The 18111-nt window shown below is 57.2% G+C and overlaps 2 protein-coding genes across 2 annotated transcripts; one reads left to right on the top strand and one right to left on the bottom strand.

Annotated features, from left to right (window-relative positions):
- Nucleotides 1-109: 109 nt before the first annotated feature.
- On the bottom strand, nt 110-2401 carry TSR2 (TSR2 ribosome maturation factor). The gene is made up of 5 exons (XM_065859558.2): nt 2244-2401; nt 1379-1469; nt 1187-1278; nt 514-810; nt 110-307 (listed from the first exon to the last, which is right to left on the bottom strand). The coding sequence occupies exons 1-5, from the start codon at nt 2322-2324 to the stop codon at nt 239-241; spliced, it is 630 nt and encodes a 209-aa protein (XP_065715630.1). The 5' UTR covers nt 2325-2401; the 3' UTR covers nt 110-238.
- A 1073-nt stretch (nt 2402-3474) lies between these two features.
- WNK3 (WNK lysine deficient protein kinase 3) lies at nt 3475-17897 on the top strand (the record flags this gene model as incomplete). Its single annotated transcript, XM_071801199.1, has 20 exons — nt 3475-3642; nt 5186-5358; nt 5439-5659; nt 6981-7138; nt 7220-7308; nt 8801-9020; nt 9771-9936; nt 10009-10122; nt 10279-11603; nt 11691-11807; nt 11905-12015; nt 12629-12663; nt 12737-12828; nt 12933-13420; nt 14152-14275; nt 14650-14690; nt 14782-14984; nt 15072-15292; nt 15841-15938; nt 16042-17897. Coding segments are annotated over 20 exons (4284 nt in total), but the record flags the coding sequence as incomplete, so codon positions are not given.
- Between the last annotated feature and the right edge of the window lie 214 nt (nt 17898-18111).

Here is an 18111-nt window from a genome sequence, read left to right as displayed (position 1 = left end):
TCGGGCTGAGGGTTCCTCTGGGGCCAGGGGGTCCCTATAGGGCCACAGGGGTCTCTATGGAGCCATATGGATTCTATAAGGCCCCGCTCAAAGAAAATCACATGACACGTTTTCCCCCCAATTTCCCCCCAAATTCGAGGGGGGGCCTTTATTCCCCGCCCCTCTCCCCACAATCGGGGTGGCCCCTCCCCAAGTTTGGGGGATTTGGGGGGTGACCCCACTCCCTTCCCCTCCCCCCTCATCGACGCCGTCTCCGCACGAGGGTCCAACCATCTGGGGGGGGCGGGGGGGTTCCGCACTCCATGGCCTGGATGGGGGGGGGAAATGATGTCATTGGTGATGTCATTGCTGAAGTCAGCAATGACATCACCACCCCACCTACCCCCCATGGGGGGGTCTCATCTGTGCACCACCCATTTGGTGATGTCATCACTGCCCCCCCACCCCCCATGATGTCATCACCGGGTCCCCAACTGTTTTGATGACAACATGATGACATCAACCCCGCTTTACCTCCTCCTCACTCTCCTCCTCCCCCTCCCGGGGGGGCGTGGCCATGTGAGGGGGTGTGGCCAGTGGGGTGGGCAGGGCTTGGCCATCCAGGCAGTGGGCAGGGTCATCCAGGCAGTGGGCGGAGCCAACCAGGTGGTGGGTGGGGTCATCCAGGGGGTGGGCGGAGTCATCCAGGGGGTGGGCGGCGGCCAGGGCGGCACGGAGGGCGGGGCCTCGTCGGGACAAGGCCCCCAGCGCCTCCCCCACCCCCCGCGCGTCCCCCCGGCGCGCCCAGAGCGTCAGCAGCTCCCGGCTCACCTGTGGGGGGCGCTGGCGTCAACTGGGAGGGACTGGGTTGGACTGGGAAGGACTTGGAGGGGGCTGAGAGGAACTGGGAAGGTCTGGGCGGGACTTGGAAGGGGCTGGGAGGGATTGGGAGGGACTGGGGGGGGCTGGGAAGTTCAGGGAGGAGGCTGGAAGGCTGCTAGGGCCATACTGGTTCATACTGGTCTATACTGGGAGTCATTGGAGGATGCTATGACAGGACAAAGGTCACTAGAGGATGCTGTTAGGACACTGGGGGGGTAACTGGGCTGTACTGGAAGGGACTGGGGAGATAACTGGGCTGTACTGGGAGGGGTCTGGGAGGCCACTGGTCTATACTGGTCCATACTGGTGTATACTGGGAGCCTACCTGCCGCAGGCTGCCGTCCTCCACAGCCGTGTCGAACTCATTGTCCATCACCTCGGCCAGAAACTCCTCCACCTCCTCCTCCTGCAGGTCCGCTGGGGGGGTGGAGCCAAAAAAAGGGGCGTGGTCACCCCCCAAACCCCAGAAAGGACCCCGGCGTCCGGGGAGGTGGGGGGGAAACCCCCTAAAACTCACCATTTTGGGTAAAAAAGTCCTGCAGGGCTCCTGCCAACCAGGCGGCTTTTTCGGGGCTCTGGGGGCCCCCAAATCCCTGAGCCACTGCCAACTGGGGGAGGGGCCAAGGGAGGTCACGCCCCTTTCAGTGAGACCCCGCCTACTGCCCCCAAGGGGGTGGGGCTGCCCTGGGGCTCCCCCCACTCTGTGGCCCCGCCCCTTGTCCCCTTATGGCTCCGCCCCCTGTCCCCAGCCCCATTTGGTCCCTCCCATGTTCCTGTGACCCCACCTCTTCCTCTCTCCCAATAACCCCACCCCCATGTGGCCCCGCCCCATGTGGCCCCGCCCCTTCTTCTCTCCCCATGACCCCACCCCATGTGGCTCCACCCCCTGATTTTCTCCATGGCTCCGCCCCTTATCTCTCTCCTATGGCTCCGCCCCCCATGTGGCCCCACCCCTTTGCTCCCCATGGTTCTACCCCCATGACCCCACCCCATGTGACCCCGCCCCATGTGGCCCCGCCCCCTTGTTATCTCTCCCCATAGCCCCGCCCCCATGTGCCCCCACCCCCTTGCCCCCCCATGGTTCTGCCCCATGACCCCACCCCATGTGGCCCCGCCCCTTGTCCTCTCCATGGCCCCGCCCCCAGGCTCTCTCCATGGCCCCCCTTATTCTCTCCATGACCCCGCCCCCCTGTGGCCCCGCCCCCCTGTGGCCCCTTCCTCCCGAAGCCCCTCCCTCCCATGGCCCCGCCCCTTCCGCTCCTCTCCCCCCGCTCCCCCGTGCGCTGCCGCTTCCCCCCCCGCGTCCCGTCCCCCTCCATGTGCCCCCTGCACCCCCCGCGGTGTCCCCGTCCCTCGCACCGGTCCCCCCGTTCCCCCCGGACCTGCAGCGCGGCCCATCCGCCCAGCACCGCCCGCACTCCCTGCGCGAACAGCCCGGGCTCCTCCAGCCCGCCCGCCGCCATCCCGGCGCCGCCGCAGCCCGCGCAGCCGAGCGCCGAACGATCGAGCGGTGCCCGACCCACCGTGCCGAGCGATCGAGCGGCGCCGGGCGGGGCTGAGCGGAGGGGGCGTGGCCTCAGGGAAGGATGGGGCGTGGTCTCGGGGGGTGGGCGGAGCGGACTACAGCTCCCGGCAGCCCCCGCGCGGCGGCGGCGGCCACGTGACGCGGGTGAGCGGGGAGGGGCGGGGGAATGTATGGGGGATGTATAGGGGATGTATGGGGGCTATAGGGAGAGACGGGGGCCCGTGGGGGCTGTAGGGCGTGGGGGGCATGTGGGGGCTATAGGGGGCGCGGGCACGCGGGGCCTGCAGGGGCCATAGGGGCGTGTGGGGGCTATAGGTGATGGGGGATGCATAGGGGCTATAGGGGGAGAGGGGATGTATAGGGGCTGGGGGGGCCCTATGGGGGCTTTAGAGTTGAGGGGGGACGCGGGGGCTATAGGGGCTTTAAGTGTGTATGGGGGCTATGGGGGATGTATAGTGGGTGGGGGCTTAATTAATTCCACCAAATTAATCAGCCCCTCTCCTAATTAATTAGCACACTCCCCGCTAATTACCTCCCCTTAACGAAGCCTCTTTGCCCCCCCCAACAGGTCCCCCTATAGGGGGCGGGTGACACCGAGGAGGGGGACACGACATCCCCCCAAAATCCACCCCCGAACGCCTGGGTCCCTCCTGGACACCTGGGTCCCCCCGCCGAACGCCTGGGTCCCTCCCAAAATCCAGGGTCCCCCCCGAACTCCTGGGTCCCCCCCCGAACTCCAGGGTCCCCTCCCGAACACCTGGGTCCCCCTTGAACTCCTGGGTCCCTGGGTCCACTCCCCATCCCATAAAGTCCCCAAATTCCCCGCCTTGGTTCCCTTGTTATTTTAGGTGGGTACCCCCAAAATTACAGGTAATTGAGGGGGGGGACCCCAAAATCAACAGGGGGGGACCCCAACCATGGGGGACCCCAATGTCCCCGCATCCCCCCCCCAAAACCGCTTCATCCGCAAGAGCCTGGAGCCGTTGGCCAACGATGATGATGAAGAGGAACCACCCAACGGTGGCGGGAAAACGGGCAAATTCGGGGAAAACGTGGAGTTTCGGGGGGATTTGGGGGCTCGGGGGGACCCCAAAGTTGGAGGGGAGGAGGAGGAGGAGGGGATGAAGGCGGTGGCCACGTCGCCGGGGGGAAGGTTCCTCAAGTTCGACGTGGAGCTGGGACGAGGAGCCTTCAAAAGCGTCTTCAAGGGCTTCGACACCGACACGTGGGTGGAGGTCGCGTGGTGCGAGTTGCAGGTGAGCCCCCAAATTTGGGGGGGGGTGGGGGAAAAAGGGGGTGCGGGGTGAGGAGACCCCAAAATAGGGCGTGGAGGTGAGGGTTGGGGCGTTGGAGTTGGGTTTGGAGGCTCTTCCAATGTCAATGACACCCCAAAATTCATCATCGACCCTATGGTTGGTCCCTCAAATGGATCTTGGACCTCTTAGATAGTCAAGGACACCCCAAAATTTATCATCAACCCTATGGTTGGTCCCTCAAATTGATCTTGAACCCAATGGCTGGTCCCTCAAATGAATCTTGAACCTCTTAGATAGTCAAGGACACCCCAAAATTCATCATCAACCCAATGGTTGGTCCCTCAAATTGATCTTGAACCTCTTAGATAGTCAAGGACACCCCAAAATTCATCATTGACCCAATGGTTGTTCCCTTAAATTGATCTTGAAGCTATTCCAAAGTCAATGACACCCCAAAATTCATCTTGAACCCTATGGTTGGTCCCTCAAATTGATCTTGAACCTCTTAGATAGTCAAGGACACCCCAAAATTCGTCATTGACCCAATGGTTGCTCCCTTAAATTGATCTTGAAGCCATTCCAAAGTCAATGACACCCCAAAATTCATCTTGAACCCTATGGTTGGTCCGTCAAATTGGTCTTGAACCCAATGGTTGGTCCCTCAAATTGATCTTGGACCTTTTAGATAGTCAAGAACACCCCAAAATTCATCTTGAACCCTATGGTTGGTCCCTCAAATTGGTCTTGAACCTCCTAGATAGTCAATGACACCCCAAAATTCATCATCAACCCAATGGTTGGTCCATCAAGTTGATCTTGAACCTCTTAGATAGTCAATGACACCCCGAAATTCATCATCAACCCAATGGTTGGTCCCTCAAATTGATCCTGAACCTATTCCAAAGTCAATGACACCCCAAAATTCATCTTGAACCCAACAGTTGGTCCCTCAAATAGATCTTGGACCTCTTAGATAGTCAAGGACACCCCAAAATTCATCATCAACACAATGGTTGCTCCCTCAAATTGATCTTGAACCTCTCCCAAAGTCAATGACACCCCAAAATTCATCTTGAACCCTATGGTTGGTCCGTCAAATTGGTCTTGAACCCAATGGTTGGTCCCTCAAATTGATCTTGAACCTCTTATGTAGTCAATGGCACCCCAAAATTCACCATCAACCCAATGGTTGGTCCCTCAAATTCATCTTGAACCTCTCCCAAAGTCAATGACACCCCAAAATTCTTCATCAACCCAATGGTTGCTCCTTCAAATTGGTCTTGAACCCAATGGTTGGTCCCTCAAATGGATCTTGAACCTCTCCCAAAGTCAATGACACCCCAAAATTCATCATCAACCCAATGGTTGCTCCCTCAAATGGATCTTGAACCTCTCCCAAAGTCAATGACACCCCAAAACTCACCATGGACCCAAACTTTGATCCTTCAAATTGACCCTCAACCTCACGTTCCCCTCCCCCAAACCCCCAAATTTCTCCCTTCGCCCCCAAACACACCCCTAAAAACTTGTCCCCCCACCCCAGGACCGCAAGCTGAGCAAAGCGGAGCAGCAACGCTTCAAGGAGGAGGCCGAGATGCTGAAGGGGCTCCAGCACCCCAACATCGTCCGCTTCTACGACTCCTGGGAGTCCACCCTCAAGGGCAAGAAATGCATCGTCCTGGTCACCGAGCTCATGACATCGGGCACCCTCAAGACGTAGGTGACGCCGTGGGGCGGCGGACGCACCTCGGGGTGACGAAACGCCGACGTCTCTATGGGTTCCCACCACCCCGTAGGTATCTCAAGAGGTTCAAGGTGATGAAGCCCAAGGTTTTGCGGAGCTGGTGCCGACAGATCCTGAAGGGGCTGCAGTTCCTGCACACGCGCACGCCCCCCATCATCCACCGCGACCTCAAGTGTGACAACATCTTCATCACCGGCCCCACCGGCTCGGTGAAGATCGGCGACCTGGGCCTGGCCACCTTGATGAGGACGTCGTTCGCCAAGAGCGTCATCGGTGAGAGGCCGGCGGGGCCGTTCGCGGTGACAAATCATGGGTGGTTGTCACCGGTGGGTTGTTGTTACCACCCCGTGGGTTGTTGTTACCACCCTGTGGGTTGTTGTCACCACCCAGTGGGTTGTCACCAGTGGGCTGTTGTCACTACCCCATGGGTTGTTGTCACCACCCCATGGATTATTGTCGCCACCCAGTGGGTTGTCACCAGTGGGTTGTTCTCACCACCCCGTGGGTTATTGTCACCAGTGGGTTGTTGTCACCACTTCATGGGTTGTTGTCACCACCCCACGGGTTGTTGTCATCACCCCCTGGGTTATTGTCACCAGTGGGTTGTTGTCACCACCCCGTGGGTTGTTGTCACCACCCTGTGGGTATTGTGACTAGTTGGTCGTTGTCACCACCCCGTGGGTCGTTGTCACCACCCCGTGGGCTGTTGTCACCAGTGGATCTTTGTCACCACCCCATGGGTTGTTGTCACCACCCTGCGGGTTGTTGTCACCAGTGGGTCTTTGTCACCACCCCATGGGTTGTTGTCACCACTTTGTGGATTATTGTCACTAGTTGGTCGTTGTCACCACCCCGTTGGTTGTTGTCACCAGTGGGTCGTTGTCACTAGTGGGTTGTTGTCACCACTCCGTGGATTATTGTCACCACTCCATGGGTTGTTGTCATCAGTGGGTTGTTGTCACCACCCCATGGGTTGTTGTCACCACCCTATGGATTATTGTCACCAGTGGGTTGTTGTCACCACCCCGTGGGTCATTGTCACGAGTTGGTTGTTGTCACCACCCTGTGGGTTGTTGTCACCACCCCATGGGTTTCTGTTACCCACGGGTTGTTGTCACCACCCCACGGGTTGTTGTCACCACCTCGTGGGTATTGTCACTAGTTGGTCGTTGTCACCACCCCATGGGCCGTTGTCATCACCCCCTGGGTTATTGTCACCAGTGGGTTGTTTTCACCACCCCGTGGGTTACTGTCACCCGTGAGTTATTGTCACCACCCCGTGGGTTGTTGTCACCAGTGGGTCATTGTCACCACCCTGTGGGTCATTGTCACTAGTTGGTCATTGTCACCACTCCACAGGTTGTTGTCACCACCCTGTGGGTTGTTGTCACCACCCCGTGGGTTGTTGTCACCAGTGGGTTGTTGTCACCACCCCGCAGCTTGTTATCACCACCCTGTGGGTTGTTGTCACCAGTGGGTCGTTGTCACCACCCCACGGGTTGTTGTCACCACTCCCTGGGTTACTGTCACCCGTGGGTCGTTGTCACCACCCCGTGGGTCATTGTCACCACCCGTGGGTTGTTGCCGCCCCCAGGGACGCCGGAATTCATGGCGCCCGAGATGTACGAGGAGCGCTACGACGAGTCGGTGGACGTCTACGCCTTCGGGATGTGCATGCTGGAGATGGGCACCTCCGAGTACCCCTACGCCGAGTGCCAGAACGCCGCCCAGATCTACCGCAAAGTCACCAGCGTGGGTACCGGGCCGGCCCCGCGCGGCTCCGGCTCCGGCTCCGGCGCCGCCTCCGGCTCAGCAGCTTCCTCCCCTTCGCAGGGCATCAAACCCGCCAGCTTCGAGAAGGTGACGGACCCCGAGGTGAAGGAGATCATCGAGGGCTGCATCCGGCAGAACAAGGCCGAGAGGTGCGGCGCTCGCGGGGTCCTGGGACGTTTGGGGACATTTGGGGACTTTTAGGGCAATTTAGGGCAATTTAGGGCAATTTTGGAAATTTTGGAAAATTTTGGAAATTTTGGAAATTTTGGGAAATTTTGGAAAATTTTGGAAATTTTGGAAATTTGGGGAAATTTTGGAAATTTTGGAAATTTTGGGAAATTTTGGGAAATTTGGAAAAATTAGGAAAAATTAGGAAAATTTGGGGACATTCTGGAAAATTTGGGAAATTTAGGAAAATTTTGGAAAAATTAGGAAATGTTGGAAAATTTATAAAAATTAGGGAAAAATGTAGGAAATTTAGGAAAATTTAGCAAATTTTGGAAAAGTGGGGGAAATTAGGAAAATTGATGGATTTTTTGGAAAATTTGGAAAATTTTGGAAAAATTAGCAAATTTTGGAAAATTCAGGACATTTTGGAAATTTTAGAAAATTGAGGAAAATTTAGGATTTTTTCTAATTTAGAAAAGTTAGAAAAATTAAGAAATTTTAGAAAATTTAGAAAATTTAGGCAAATTTAGGAAAATATTGGAAAAATTAGGACATTTTGGGAAATTTTGGAAAAGTTGGAAGATTTAGGAAAATTTAGGATTTTTTTTAATTTGAAAAAATAGGAATTTTAGGGAATTTAGGAAAATTTTAAAAATAGGAAAAATAGAAAAATTAGTAAATTTTGGAAAAATCAGGAAATTTAGGAAAAATTAGTAAATTTTGAAAAATTCAGGAAATTTTGGAAAAGTTGGAAATTTAGGAAAATTTAGGATTTTTTTGAAATTTGGAAAATTTAGGGAATTTTGGTAAAATTGGGAAATTATTGGAAAAAATTAGGAAATTTTGAAAAATTTTGGAAAGTTCTGGAAAAGTTCGAAAATTTATAAAAGTTTATGAATTTTTTTTAATTTAGAAAAATTAGAAAATTTAGGGAATTTAGGAAAAATTAGAAAATTTAGGAAATTTTGGAAAATTTAGGAAATGTAGGAAAATATTGGCAAAATTAGGAAAAATCAGGAAATTTAGGAAAAATCAGGACATTTGGGAAAATTCAGGTAATTTTGGAAAAATTTGGAAATTTTGGAAACCTCGGAAAATTTAGGAATTTTTGGAAAATTTAGAAAAATTAAGAAATTTGGGGAAATTTAGGAAATTTTGGAAAATGAGAAAAATCAGGCAGATTTCAGAAATTTTGGAAAATTTTGGAAAATTTTGGAAAATTTTGGAAAATTTTGGAAATTTTTGGAAATTTTTGGAAATTTTTGGAAATTTTTGGAAATTTTTTTGAAATTTTGGTAAAAATTTTAAGGCTCCAAATTCTCTGTTTTAAGGCTCCAAATTCTCTATTTTAAGGCTCCAAATTCTATATTTTAAGCCCCGAATTCTCCGTTTCCGAGCCCCAAATCCCACGTTCTAAGGCCGGGAGGGTGCGTTTGGGGCTCCAGGCGCCATGTTGGGCGCTGCTGTCCCCAGGCTGTCCATCCGGGACCTGCTGGGCCACGTCTTCTTCGCCGAGGACACGGGGCTGCGCGTGGAGCTGGCGGAGCCGGACCCGGGCGCCGGGCCCACCCTGGCGCTCCGCCTCTGGGTGGAGGATCCCAAGAAGCTCAAGGGGAAGCACAAGGACAACGAGGCCATCGAGTTCAAGTTCAACCTGGAGGTCGATGGCCCCGAGGAGGTGGCGATGGAGATGGTGAGACACAAATATGGCGTGGGTTGGGGGTTCCCGTGGGTTTGGGGCTCCACGAGGTTGAGGAACCTTCAAAGTTCATCTTCAACCCAATGGTTGGTCCCTCAAATTGGTCTTGAACCCCTTAACAAGCCAAGAACACCCCAAAATTCATCTTGAACCCAATGGTTGGTCCCTCAAATTCATCTTGAACCTCTTCCAAAGCCAAGGACACCCCAAAATCCATCTTCAACCCAACGGTTGGTCCCTCAAATTGGTCTTGAACCCCTTAACAAGCCAAGAACACCCCAAAAATCATCATCAAACCAATGGTTGGTCCCTCAAATTGATCTTGAGCTTCTTCCAAAGCCAAGAACACCCCAAAATTCATCTTGAACCCAAAGGCTGATCCCTCAAATTGGCCTTGAACCCAATGGTTGGTCCCTCAAATTGATCTTGAACCACTTCCAAACCCAAGAACACCCCAAAAATCATCATCAAACCAATTGTTGCTCCCTCAAATTGATCTTGAGCTTCTTCCAAAGCCAAGAACACCCCAAAATCCATCATTAACCCAATGATTGGTCCCTCAAATTGATCTTGAACCTCTTCCAAAGCCAAGGACACCCCAAAATTCATCTTGAACCCAACGGTTGGTCCCTCAAATTGGTCTTGAACCCCCTAACAAGCCAAGGACACCCCAAAATCCATCCCCAACCTTCATTTGGGTCCCTCGCGTTGCCGGGACCCCCCGTATTTTCCCTCCGGAACCAGGTGAAATCGGGGTTCTTCCACGAGAGCGACTCCAAAGCCGTGGCCAAATCCATCCGCGACCGCCTGACCCTGGTGAGGAAGACGAGGGAGAAGAACCGAGCCCGACCCGACCCCGAGGACCCCGACGGCGACCAGCGGGGCCACCAACCCCCGGGACGTCCCCCCGGTGAGACCCCGTCCCCAAATCGTCACCTCCCCGCCCCACCAACTCGCTCATCGTTGGGTTGTTCTTCAACAGTCGATGAGAACGGGGCCACCGCCGACGTCGCCGAGGCCGCCGCGCAGGTTGGGGGCGGTGGCTTGGGGACGGCGGGACCCCCCCGTGATGGGACGTCGGGGGACGTCAGCGGAGGTGCCACCACCGCGGTGGGCGATGGGGAGATGATGGGGGTCGGGGTGGTGTGGGGACAGGGGGTGGTGGCACCTGGGGTGGCGGGGATGGGGGTGGCACCAGCCCTGGAGATGCCATCGGCCATGGAGGTGCCACCACCAGCTGAGATGCCACCAGGTCCAGAGGTGCCACCCACCTTGGAGATGCCACCAGCCATGGAGATGCCACCGTGGCCATTGATGCCACCAGCTCTGGGGATGCCACCAGCTCCAGAGATGCCACCAGCAGCCCTTGTGATGCCACCAGCCCAAGAGATGCCACCAAGCGTGATGGTGCCACCTCCATCTGAGATGCCACCAGCTCCAGGGATGCCACCAGCCGTGGGGGTGTCACCAGCACAAGGGGTGGCAGCTCTGTCTGTGATGCCACCAACCACGGAGATGCCACCAAGCATGGTGGTGCCACCAGCCCCAATGATGCCACCAGCCCCAGTGATGCCACCAACCCAAGAGATGCCACCAACCCTGGTGGTGCCACCAGCCCCAATGATGCCACCAGCCCCAATGATGCCACCAGCCCCAGGGATGCCACCAACCCAAGAGATGCCACCAACCCTGATGGTGCCACCTCCATCCATGATGCCACCAGCCCCAGGGATGTCACCAAGCCCAGTGATGCCACCACTGTCCATGATGCCACCAGCCCCAGGGATGCCACCAACCCAAGAGATGCCACCAGCCATGGTGGTGCCACCTCCCTCCGCGATGTCACCAGCCCCAGGGATGTCACCAGCTCCAGTGATGCCACCTCCATCCATGATGCCACCAACCATGGTGGTGCCACCAGCCCCAGGGATGTCACCAGCTCCAGTGATGCCACCTCCATCTGAGATGCCACCAGCCCAAGAGATGCCACCAACTCTGGTGGTGCCACCTCCATCTGTGATGCCACCAACCATGGTGGTGCCACCAGCCCCAGGGATGCCACCAACCCAAGAGATGCCACCAACCATGGTGGTGCCACCAGCCCCAGGGATGTCCCCGACCCCAGGGATGCCACCAGCCCCAGTGATGCCACCAACCCAAGAGATGCCACCAACCATGGTGGCACCACCAGCCCCAGGGATGACCTCAACCCCAGTGATGCCACCAACCCAAGAGATGCCACCAACCATGGTGGTGCCACCTCCATCCATGATGCCGCCAACCCAAGAGATGCCACCAACCATGGTGGTGCCACCTCCATCCATGATGCCACCAACCATGGTGGTGCCACCAGCCCCAGTGATGCCACCAACCCCAGCGATGCCACCAACCCCAGGGATGCCACCCCCCACCGAACCCCCAGACCCCGTGTCCCACCTCCACGTCCCCGAGGCCACCACCACTGTCCCCGAGGCCACCGCTGTTGTCCCCGACACCAAACCCGAGCGCTGCCGACTACGCCGCCCGTCCTGCCCGCGCCCCGAGAAGGTTCCTCGCTTCCAACTCACCGTCCTCCAGGTGGGAGGGGACAATTTGGGGGCGTGGGGACACTTTGGGGAGGGGACGCATGGTGACGCCCCATAACTCGTGTCCCCAACCCCGTAGGTCTCGTCCCCCGGGGACAACACGGTCGAGTGTCAACTGGAGACCCACGACAGCAAGATGGTGACGTTCAAGTTCGACGCCGATGGGGACGCCCCTGAGGACATCGCGTGTTACATGGTGACACCCCCGCGTCCCCGAAGCCCGAAACTCCTCCCCCTGCCCCCAGACCCCGCCCCCAATTAATGTCACCCCCTCTAAACTTGTCCCCGTGAAGGTTGAGGACAACTTTGTGCTGGAGGCCGAGCGGGAGAAGTTCGTGGAAGAGCTCAAGGCCATTGTCACCCGGGCAAGGGGGCTCCTCGGTGGCCCCCATGTGGACACCCAGGTGCCACGCCCACCCCCGGATGCCTGGGTCCCTTCCCCACCTCCATGTGTGTGTGTCCCCCCACCCCCGGACGCCTGGGTCCCTTCCCCACCCCCGGATGCCTGGGTTCCTTCCCCACCTCCATGTGTGTGTGTCCCCCCACCCCCGGACGCCTGGGTCCCTTCCCCACCCCCGGATGCCTGGGTTCCTTCCCCACCTCCGTGTGTGTGTGTCCCCCCACCCCCGGACGCCTGGGTCCCTTCCCCACCCCCGGATGCCTGGGTTCCTTCCCCACCTCCGTGTGTGTGTGTCCCCCCACCCCCGGACGCCTGGGTCCCTTCCCCACCCCTGGATGCCTGGGTTCCTTCCCCACCTCCGTGTGTGTGTGTCCCCCCACCCCCGGACGCCTGGGTCCCTTCCCCACCTCCATGTGTGTGTGTCCCCCTACCCCCGGACGCCTGGGTCCCTTCCCCACCTCCATGTGTGTGTCCCCCCCCACCCCCGGACGCCTGGGTCCCTTCCCCACCTCCATGTGTGTGTGTGTCCCCACCCCCGGACGCCTGGGTCCCTTCCCCACCCCCGGATGCCTGGGTCCACAATGTGACCATGTCCCCCCCCATGTGTCTCCTTGTAGGTGGCACCTTCGGAGCAAGTTGGTGGTGGTGAGTGGTGACGGGCGGGGTGGGTTGGCCACGCCCACCATGACCACGCCCACCATGACCACGCCCCCTTTATCCCCACCCCCATTATCCCCAGAATGTCCCCCCCAGTTGTCACCTGTGGGGCGCTGGAGGTTTTGTATCAACCAGACCATCAGGAACCGCGATGTCACCGGTGGGTCACCTGAAAAGGGGACATGGGGACATTGGTGTCACCTCCTCCACGTGGAGGGGACACCGGTGTCACCTCCCCCATGTGGTGGTGGCATCTCCTTGTAGGTCCTGGGGGACCCCAACCCACCCAGAAGACCTTGGGGACATCGCATGGTGGTGACATCCCTGAAGGACCAGGGATGGTTGTCACCGGTCCCCAAGAACCTGCTGGCCCTGGAGGACAAGAGACGATTGTCCCCAAACCCGGTGACCTGGGTGGCCCTCAAGACCAGGAGATGATTGTCCCCAAACCCGGTGACCTGGATGCACCCAAGGGACAAGAGACAATTGTCCCCGAAGCCCAAGAGCTTGGTGGCCCTGGGGGACAGGAGATGATTGTCCCCAAAGCCTGTGACCAAGGTGTCCCCCAGGGACAGGGGACAATTGTCACCAGCGCTGGGGAGCAGGAGGGACCCGGCCAACCCGACGTCCTTGTCCCCAAAGCTCAAGAGCTCGATGGCCACCAAGGAGCAGAGACCATCGTCCCCGAAGCTCAGGGACAAGGGACAATTGTCACTGGAGCTGGGGAGCAGGACACCCCCACAGGACCAGAGGTGACTGTCCCCAACCCTCGGTGTCCCCATCCCTAGGACATGGTGTCCCAACCCTTGGTGTCTCTAAACCCTGATGTCCCTAACACCCAACCATTGGTGTCCCCAAGACCTTGATGTCCCCAACCCCAAGAGCTTGATGTCCCCAACCCCAAGACCTTGGGGGCCCCAAGACATTGATGTCCCCAACACCCACACCCTGGTGTCCCCAACCCCAAGATCTTGGTGTCCCCAACCCTTGGTGTCCCCAACCCTTAATGTCCCCAGCCCCAAGACCTTGGTGTCCCCAGCCCCAAGACCTTGATGTCCCCAACCCCAAGAGCTTGATGTCCCCAACCCCAAGACCTTGGGGGCCCCAAGACATTGATGTCCCCAACACCCACACCCTGGTGTCCCCAACCCCAAGATCTTGGTGTCCCCAACCCTTGATGTCCCCAACCCTTAATGTCCCCAACCCTTAATGTCCCTAACCTTTGATGTCCCCAACCCCAAGACCTTAATGTCCCCAAGACCTTGATGTCCCCAGCCCCAAGACCTTGATGTCCCCAAGACCTTGATGTCCCCAACCCCAGGACCTTGGTGTCCCCAACCCTTAATGTCCCCAACCCTTGATGTCCCCAACCCCATCCCTTGATGTCCCCAACCCCAAGACCTTGATACCCCAACCCTCGTTTCCCCGAAGTCCCCGGTGTCCCCCCATTTTTGGGGGTGCCGCTGCCCCCCCCTTTCCGCAGGTGCCCCCCCCAGCCTGTCCCTGTCCCCCCCCCGGTGACAAGAGGCCATGGGGCCGCCGGATCCGCCGCTGGGCCCAGCGCCTGCGCCTGCCCCCCCCCGCCATGGGGACCCCCCCCAGAACAGGTACCGTCACCCCCCAACCATCACCCCCCCATTTATAGCCCCCCCATTTTATCCCCCCATTTATAACCCCCCCATTTTATCCCATTTTATTCCCCATTTATAGCCCCCCCAACTTTTACCCCCCCCATTTAAACCCCCCCATTCATCACCCCCATTTTTACCCCCATTTAACCCCCCTCATTTATAGCCCCCCCATTTTTACCCCCCCTTTAATTCTAAATTATCACCCCCATTTGTAGCCCCCCACAATTTACCCCCCCTTTTTAATCCCTGTTCATCACCCCCATCTTTAGCCCCCCCATTTTTACTTCCCCATTTATCACCCCCATTTTTCACCCCCCCCCCACCATTCACACCCTGTGTCCCCCCCATAGGGGACACAACGGAACTCGGGGACCCCCCCCAGCGCTGCCAGGTGGGTTTTGGGGGGCACCCCCCCCCCCCCCCCCACCCCCAGGGACCCCAAATCCCACCCCCATTTCATATTTATCCCCCCCCTCCCCCAGCCTCTAACGAACCCCGAACCGAGCGCCCCCCCCCGAACCAATTGGGGGGACCCCAGTTCTGAAAGTGAAAGCGGGGGGGGAATTTGGGGTCCCCCCCGCCGCGGTGCCCCCCCCGGGTCCCCATCGTCCCCCATGAGCAGCGATGGGGACACGGACCCCGAAGATGAAGATTTACGGGTGGAATTACGCAAATTACGGGAAAAGTAAGTTTGGGGGGGTATAAGAGGGTTGGGGGGGGTCCCTAATTTTGGGGGACCCCCCCCTTGAACCCTAAACCCCCCCCAAAAAAGGCACATTCGGGAGGTGGTGACGTTGCGGGCGCAGCAGGACCAGGAGCTACGGGAACTTCAGGGGCGGCTGCGAGCCCGGAGAAACCCCCAAAAATGGGGGGGACCCCCCCAAAAATATGGGGGGGGAACCCCCCAGGGGGATTGTGGGGGAGCTGGGGGGTCCCCACGACGGATTCGGGGGGTCAAGGGAAGAGGACGGGGACGGGGAGCGAATGGAACAGGTTTGGGGTTCAAGGGGGATTTGGGGGTTCAAGGGGGTTTGGGGGTGTCCTGTGGGCTGGGGAGGGGGTTTGGTGGCACAAAGGGGGGTGCAGGGAGGGGTTTTGGGGTGTAAAGGGGGGATTTTGGGGTTCAAGGAGGGGTTTTTGGGGGGTCCCATGGTTTAGGGAAGGGGATTTTTGGGGTGTAAAGGGGGATTATTGGAGTTCAAGGGGGGTTTCTGGGGTGCAAAAGGGGGTTCTGGGGGGTCTGGGGAAGGGGATTTTGGGGTGTAATGGGTGGGTTTTGGGGGTTCGGGAGGGGTTTTGGGGTGTGATGGGGGGGGTTGGGGTCTCCCATGGTCTGGGGAGGCGGATTTTGGGGTGTAAAGGGGGAATTTGGGGGTTCAAGGTGGAGTTTTGGGGGGTGGTTTGAGGTCCTGCGTGGTTTGCGGAGGGGGATTTTAGGGCCATAAAATGGGGATTTAGGGGTACGGGGATTAAGATTTTAGGGTACACTCGGATTTTAGGACCCCCCCGTAACCCCCGGATGCCTGGGTTCCCTTTCCCAGCCCCCCCAAACCCCCCAGCCCCCCAAAAGAAGGGACTTTTCACCCCCGATCTGCACCGGTTGGTGGACGAATGGGCGCAGGATACGGCCCGAGCGCAGGTGAATTTGGGGGACCCCCCCGAACCCCCTTTTCTTATATAGGGCGCTTTGGGGGGGTCCTTAATACTTAAAAACCCCCTTTTTCCCCCAAAAAACCCCACAGGGCACCTCATCGTGGGTCACAACGCTGCGCAGCGGCCGCGTGAACCCCCAAAAATGGGGGGGGACCCCCCGAAAAGCGACCCCTATGGGAGGGGCTGCGCCGTCCCCCCCCGGACCCTAAAATGGCTGCGCTGACCCAAATTCCCCTGGTTTTGCCCCAAAATTCCTCGGGTTTGGGTGATGTCCCCCCCTTAGAGCTCAGCCATGGGGTCACCCCACTTTTCAGCTCCAAAATCACCTTGTTTCACCCCAAAATTGCCTCGTTTCACCCCAAAATGCCCCTTTTTGGAGCTTTCCCGCCTTTTTCCACACCTCCATGTGGTAAATCCCCATTTCACCCCAAAATCTCCTCATTTCACCCCAAAATGCCCCTTTTTGGAGCTTTCCCGCCTTTTTCCACACCTCCATGTGGTAAATCCCCATTTCACCCCAAAATCTCCTCATTTCACCCCAAAATGCCTCTTTTTTGGGAGTTCCCGCCTTTTTCCACTTCTTCATGAGGTAAATCTCCCTTTCAGCCCCAAAATCTCCTCATTTCACCCCAAAATCTCCTCATTTCACCCCAAAATGCCCTTTTTGGAGCTTTCCCGCCTTTTTTAACCCCTCCATGAGGTAAATCCCCCTTTCAGCCCCAAAATCTCCTCATTTCACCCCAAAATCTCCTCATTTCACCCCAAAATGCCTCTTTTTGGAGCTTTCCCGCCTTTTTCCACCCCTCCATGAGGTAAACCCCCATTTCAGCCCCAAAATCTCCTGATTTCACCCCAAAATCTCCTCATTTCACCCCAAAATCTCCTCATTTCACCCCAAAATGCCCCTTTTTGGAGCTTTCCCGCCTTTTTCCACCCCTCCATGTGGTAAATCCCCCTTTCAGCCCCAAAATCTCCTCATTTCACCCCAAAATGCCTCTTTTTGGAGCTTTCCCGCCTTTTTCCACCCCTCCATGAGGTAAATCCCCCTTTCAGCCCCAAAATCTCCTCATTTCACCCCAAAATGCCTCTTTTTTGGGTGTTCCCGCCTTTTTCCACTTCTTCATGAGGTAAATCTCCCTTTCAGCCCCAAAATCTCCTCATTTCACCCCAAAATGCCCCTTTTTGGAGCTTTCCCAGCTTTTTCCACCCCTCCATGGGATAAATCCCCATTTCAGCCCCCAAATCTCCTCATTTCACCCCAAAACCCCTTTTTTTTGGGGGGGCCATTCACCCTTTTTTGCCCCCGCATGTGGCAACCGCAGTTTTGGGTCATTTCTTTGTGTTTTCCGCTCACCTACCTCACCACTTCCCCAGCCAGCGAGCTTTGGGGTGAATTCCCGTGTGTTTGGGGTCGGGCCGTTTAATTTATTTATTTTTTTTTTTGTAAATTATTATAAAGTGCGAAAAAAAGCCCGAAGTAAAGAATAAAATCGTTGAGGGGGGGGTTGGGGGGGGCGCCACACCTAAGATGGCGCCGCGATCGCCCTTCCCAAGATGGCGGCGCTGCCATTGATCCCTATGGGGAGGAGGGAACGACCTTCCCAAGATGGCGGCGCTGCCATTGAACCCAATGGGGAGGAGGGAACGACCTTCCCAAGATGGCGGCGCTGCCATTGAACCCTATGGGGAGAAGAGAGCGACCTTCCCAAGATGGCGGCGCTTCCATTGACCCCTATGGGGAGGAGTGAGTGCGCGCCCTTCCCAAGATGGCGGCGCGGCGCGGTCAAAATGGCGTCTGAGCCCCGCCCTCTCCCCCGTTCCCCCCCTTCTCGTTTCCGCGTTTGAATAAAACTTTATCGGGTGAGCGGAGCCGGGCGGGAGCCGCGGCGGAGGCGGTGGCACCGAGGCCGGGCCGGGCCCGGGCGGCGGTAACCGGGAGGTGGCGGTGGAACGGCCGGGAAAGGCCCCAGGCCCAGCCGGTGGCGCCTGCGGCCTAGTCGGGAGGTGGCGGTGGGGGACGCGCAGGCCTCGCTGGGAACCCGCGGCCTTGTAGGCCTCAAGGCGGGGGAGGCACTGGGACCCTGTAGACCCTATAGGTTCTATAGGGGGGGGAGGGACCCTATAGAGTGGGGCTGGAGCCCTGTAGGCCTTTTGCGGGG

Source organism: Patagioenas fasciata, chromosome 36 (assembly GCF_037038585.1).
Source record: "Patagioenas fasciata isolate bPatFas1 chromosome 36, bPatFas1.hap1, whole genome shotgun sequence".
NCBI lineage: Eukaryota > Metazoa > Chordata > Aves > Columbiformes > Columbidae > Patagioenas > Patagioenas fasciata.
The sequence above is the reverse complement of the archived record's forward strand: the minus strand, read 5'-3'. Positions and strand labels throughout refer to the sequence as shown.

Excerpts from the sequence above, each read along its gene's own strand:
- TSR2 (XM_065859558.2), bottom strand. The coding sequence starts at position 2,324 with ATGGCGGCGGGCGGGCTGGAGGAGCCCGGGCTGTTCGCGCAGGGAGTG. Across the intron at positions 811-1,186 it reads AGGACGGCAGCCTGCGGCAG|GTGAGCCGGGAGCTGCTGAC; the intron begins GTAGGCTCCCAG and ends CGCCCCCCACAG. Across the intron at positions 308-513 it reads AGGAGGAGAGTGAGGAGGAG|GCCATGGAGTGCGGAACCCC; the intron begins GTAAAGCGGGGT and ends CCCCCCATCCAG.